The sequence below is a fragment of the Pseudomyrmex gracilis genome, unplaced genomic scaffold, assembly GCF_002006095.1.
Source record: "Pseudomyrmex gracilis isolate BER0280 unplaced genomic scaffold, ASM200609v1 scaffold_1022, whole genome shotgun sequence".
In the NCBI taxonomy this organism is placed as follows: Eukaryota; Metazoa; Arthropoda; class Insecta; order Hymenoptera; family Formicidae; genus Pseudomyrmex; species Pseudomyrmex gracilis.
In genome coordinates this window covers 21,658-27,133 of record NW_018021606.1, presented here as the reverse complement: position 1 = coordinate 27,133, position 5,476 = coordinate 21,658, and the positions used below count along the sequence as shown (strand labels likewise).

General features: G+C 31.4%; 1 protein-coding gene across 1 annotated transcript; it reads right to left on the bottom strand.

Annotated features, from left to right (window-relative positions):
- Nucleotides 1-830: 830 nt before the first annotated feature.
- Nucleotides 831-1,499, bottom strand: LOC109861778 (putative nuclease HARBI1; the record flags this gene model as incomplete). Its single annotated transcript, XM_020441581.1, has 3 exons — nt 1,476-1,499; nt 1,186-1,394; nt 831-1,110 (listed from the first exon to the last, which is right to left on the bottom strand). Coding segments are annotated over exons 1-3 (498 nt in total), but the record flags the coding sequence as incomplete, so codon positions are not given.
- Nucleotides 1,500-5,476: the final 3,977 nt, after the last annotated feature.

Sequence of the window (5,476 nt, the reverse complement as noted above, 5' to 3'; positions counted from 1 at the left end):
GTCTGTTCAAGTAACCGAATTCACTATAAGATATAATGAGAAGTATTAATTTTCTTTACGACAGAATGAGATAGTTATTAATTTTGATCAATTTTCAGATACAATAACCGAAAGATCATTAGACAAAGAAAATGAGATATGAATTTTTAAATGAAGGTAATGAAATTAATGTTAAACGTATATTTTCTTATATTAATTAAATAATTAAATACTATTGTGTTTACAGTGAATTCTATGAAAAGAAGAGTTTCGGATAACATTAATGTGCAAACTAGAAAACCAACAAAAATACAGAAAACTGCGTTAGAAAATCTTGATAGCGACGAAAATGCTGTAAAAATTGAAAGAATAAAGAAGATAATGGAAGATGAAAGAGAAATAACAGACTTACGAAAAGCTCATTAGAACAGAATGATCATAATGACAGAAAATTTTCATACTGAATTATATACTTTGGAAATTCGAACAGCTACTGCGAAAGCCGAACTAGCTGAAACTAGAAGAACTTAAAAAAGAAAAAGAAAAATACATGCGTTTATAAGAAGATGACCAATGCATAAAAAAGTGTTCACAAAAGAGCATGACTGAACTAAAACCAAAGTATAAGATATCTTTAAGTTGTTTTGTACTTATAAAGTTTAATGCGTTTAAATTATTATTATTTTATTCGTTGCAAGTTAAAAAGTGCATTGTACACAGAGTCATATATAGAAAGTTATATATAGAGAGTAGTATATATGTTAATACAGTTTATTATAAAATAATATAGTACATATATTATATAATATTGAATAATAAAATATAAGATAACAAAAGTATCTAAATAATCTTTCAATGAGCGCTGCTCGTACTGCAAAACCTTCGCCTGGCTGCCAATTTGGCTCATCAATTGGCATTTCTTCTATTTCAATATTTTCCGGTAATTTTTCTTCCGGTAATACATCATTAAAAATTAACGAAAGATTATGTAGTACAGCAGTAGCGACTACAATAGTAGTTGAACAAATTAACTTATTAGTCAATCCTCTAGATAGACATGGAAATCTGCGCTTCCAAATACCAAATGTCCTTTCAACAATCTGACGTGTTCTTTTATGAAGCAAATTGTAACTATAATAAGACACATTAGATATTATAATTAGATATTATAATTAAATATAGAAAAATTAGAGATATAATACTTACGTAATTTCTTCATCTGTTTGTGGATTTTGAATAGGAGTTAAGAGAAATGATAGACAGGGATATCCACTATCTCTCACTAGAGTACCCGGTAACTGAAGTTGAACATATCTCATATATATTCTAGAATTTTGTAATATTCTACTATCATGTTGACTAACGAGCCATTCTGGAACGATATCCAAAAACTCTGTTCTAGGCCCAACAACAGCCTGCATATAAATACAAACATATCAAAATCAATAATATTTTGACATAATGTATATAACATAATAATACATTAAGTAATTAACTATGTTCATTTAAATTATGATGTTTCCGACACAACACAAAGTTCAAAAATCGAAACACAAGATATCTTATTATAAAGATATCTAAATTGTCTTTTAAAAACATCTAGAAAATATCTTATGTCTTGTTTTTAGACTTTGTGTTGTAGGGAAAATACATATATATTAAGTTAAAGTTTGGTATTAGCATACATTTTAGTACATACCTATACATTTAATGAGAAATATCCCTTTCAATTTCTATAAATTTCATCGATATTATGGAATTTGGTACCAGTTAAACGTATCCCAGTAAGCAAGCTCACGTGATAATGACGTCAGTTTTTGGTCTGCAAAACGTCAATTATGACAATTACGTGATTTTGACGTACATATCACGTGATTATGTCATATCTTCCCAGATAGTCAAATGTGAAAACTCAATATAAAGCAAATCATTGTATAAATTAAGTTGCTCGCCAATTGCTGTTGTGTTGTTTTTATTTAATGCAACGAAAATGTTTTTGTCAATTCAGTATCAATATGCTGAGTTTTATTATCAATCAATTGTTGTAGCCAATGTTTATGACAAGTAAGTCAGCAATATGTAAGCAATATATGAGCAATAATTGTTATTCATAAGTTGAGAAAAATAATAGAAGTTTATTGCCGATGAGTTGTTGGGAACTTGCTGTTATTATATCTTGTAAACTGTTGCTGGCAAGAACATACCGAAAAGAGGATACACCCTGAAAACATATGAGCAATATTTGTGGCAAGTTGCCAACAACTTGCACTCAGTTGGCTATCTGGATTATTGACGTCATTATATTACGTCAAGTAGACGTGAATATAATCAAAAAAGTCTCATCAATATAATATGGTAAGGACGTTATTGTAAATATAAAAAGAAAAAAATATAACACACAAAATAAAATATAACACTTAAAGAACAATAGTATCAACATCCAACATAGCATGTAATATTACTGCATTACAGTAATAAAATGACTGCCGAAATGCATTGCAGTAATATTACGGTGATATATAAAAAAAACGCCTTATAGAAACAAAATTAATTCGAAATTTTACTTGAATTAATTTTTGGAGATCTGATTTAGTTTGTCAATCAACTGATTAACTTGATGAAAGATACCGGGTCTGGAAAAAATCCTAAGGTGATGGTGGAATTTGAACTCGAGACCTCCATATTCGCAGGCCCTGCACTCAGTCCGCTAGACTTGTTCCTTACTATAATGTAATTATTTTTGGCTCTTATGACCGAAGATTTCATGTTTGTAATTATTGTTCTTTACTTATTCTCAAACTATTCTACACATGTTATTTATTATTAATTAATAAGAAATATTTAATAATAATTGTTCTTATTATAAACTTTAACTACAATAAACTTTAGTTATCATTGAATATATTTATATATTATGTTATTTTTAATAATATTTAATATATAAAAGGTAATCAGGTTACCAAAGTACGTGGCTACTTATCTATAAATAAATGGCTACACTTATCTATAAATAATCTATTTAAAAATATAATATAATATATTATATCTTTGAATTTAACTCTCTCTCAAAGTTGTTGTTAGAACTTCATTTAATCGTTTTATTGATGTCATATTGAAATTCAATATATATAAGTTGATATATGACGTCAACGCGACATCTTAATGACGTCATATCGGCGACGTCAACTTTTGGTATTGTAAATGACGTCAAAATAACATACCATTTATGTTACTTAACGTCGTAGTCATCAAAATCACTTCATAATCACGTCATTATCACGTGAGCTTGCTTGCTGGGTAGCTCCATCGATGCCAGGTAAACCAATACCTCTATCACGGCGTCCTATATCTCTAAAAAGTCTGTGGTTCTCTTTTATAATATCTGGTGTAGAAGACATTTTTATAAATTGATTAAAGATTCTTGCTAAAAGTACAGATATTTGAAATACTATTCTTGACACACAGTTGGTTGTGACACAATTATAGTATCTCCAAGTACTTGCTGTAAAAAATATTAATATACCTTAAAAAAAATTATTAAATTCTATACACTCTCTAAAAAATGTCTACATACTAAAAACTGTTGATATTTTATTAGAATACTGATATATATAAATATCATATGTAATTATATGTTATACATATATCCAGCAAACAATTTGGTTGTGGGATGTTGTGGATTTGTCAAAAATCGCCGACGGAATTTAAAAATGCCAAAACCATAGCCTACTGTGTCCTCAGTAGGATATGATTTGGCGATTGAATCTGTCCAACATGTAAATATGCCAAAACGAGACCGAAATTGTAACAGATCTGCCACTAGCAAAGCGAAGCCAAAGTGAGGTACCAAATCCACAACAGGTTTGGGTGTCGTCTGTTGGCGCCAAAATATCGCCAAATATAAAACATATCTGTTATCAAAACTGTCAACAGAACATTAGCAAATACATAGCAAATCTGTCGTCAGAAACGTCAACACGTGTTTCTTACTAACACATAATTATTTTTATCTATTTATTCTCAAGCTATCCTACACATTTTATTTATTATTTATGTAAATTATTATTCTATTAAAACTATAGAAGTACAACGTACCTGCAACAATAAATAAAAATATTTTTATTATTATTATTAAACATAATTTAAAATACATTTTTACAACGCAAACAAATTTTTCGTTGATATATACTGATTACACTGTTCTCAACACAATTTTGAGACCTGAATATTAATAAAATTTATGTTACTTATTTATGTCATTAATATTAATTACTTAAAATTAATGTTATTGTGTATATTAAAAAAATCGTACAGTACTAAATATACATTCACATTATAGATTAAAAGATAGCACTTTAATGTTGTGTAAGTAAAATTGTAAAAAAAAAAGAAATAATTCGGACGCCACCCGAGACGGCTATATACCGCGAGTAGCCCTTCCGAAAAATTCGGCTGCCACCCGAGACGGCTATACACCGCGAGTAGCCCTTCCGAAAAATTCGGCTGCCACCCAAGACGGCTATATACCGCGAGTAGCTCTTCCGAAAAGATTCGGCTGCCACCCGAGACGGCTATACACCGCGAGTAGCCTTTCCAAAAAATTCGGCTGCCACCCGAGACGGCTATACACCGCGAGTAGCCCTTCCGATTAAACTGAATTTTTGAGTGTGTCTATGTATTTGTTTATTTTGACCGTTTTCTCGATTTCTCCGAAAATCAGTCGCAAAGTCGAGAGGTAAGTACGCGAACAGTGGAACCTTCGAATAAAAATAATTACAATATAGACTTACTATTTGCTGCGGACCAGTGATGTTGATTAATAAAAGGTTCTAGGCTGTTGCGGCGCAGTAGTTCACTCTGGGATCTCACATTCTGCACTCACTGTCACTCACTCATTCGCTGTGGTACTTCTAAAATCTGCGGCTCTATCTGCCTCCGATCCCGAGAGTCCCGGCTTATATACAATTTTGAGTAAGCGAGGACTCTCCCAATCGGAAAACTCAGTCAACCTTCGCCAGTTCCCATTTGTTAGTCAGTGGTCGGGTAAACTTCGTGAGATCGCCAATCAGCGACGATCTCTCGGCTCGGTCGGCTCGTTCGATTTTCCGGAGAAGGGAAAAGGGAGAGTGTTGGTTTTCGATCACGCCACCTAGACCCTTTGCTATTTGTTTATAATAAAATTGCTCGTAGCGCCGGAGTTCTGTTTGCTCCGGCTGGTCTAATTTTTATGAGCGGTGTTCTTCCTGGCCCGGAGATATCGCCGTCACGTATTTGATAACGTTCTAATCACAGATCAAAGAGTAAACTTTACTAAAAGTATTGCTAAGGCATTCCTTCTACTGATGCTTTACACTCTTATTAATGTATTTAACAGAGATTATTTTCCCATAATAATATATTCATACTACCATGATCACAAAATAACCGGAATTTATTCATAAAAAGAAAAGTACATGTTTATTCTTTAAAATTCAAGTTGTCCCCTTCAAAGTAGTCC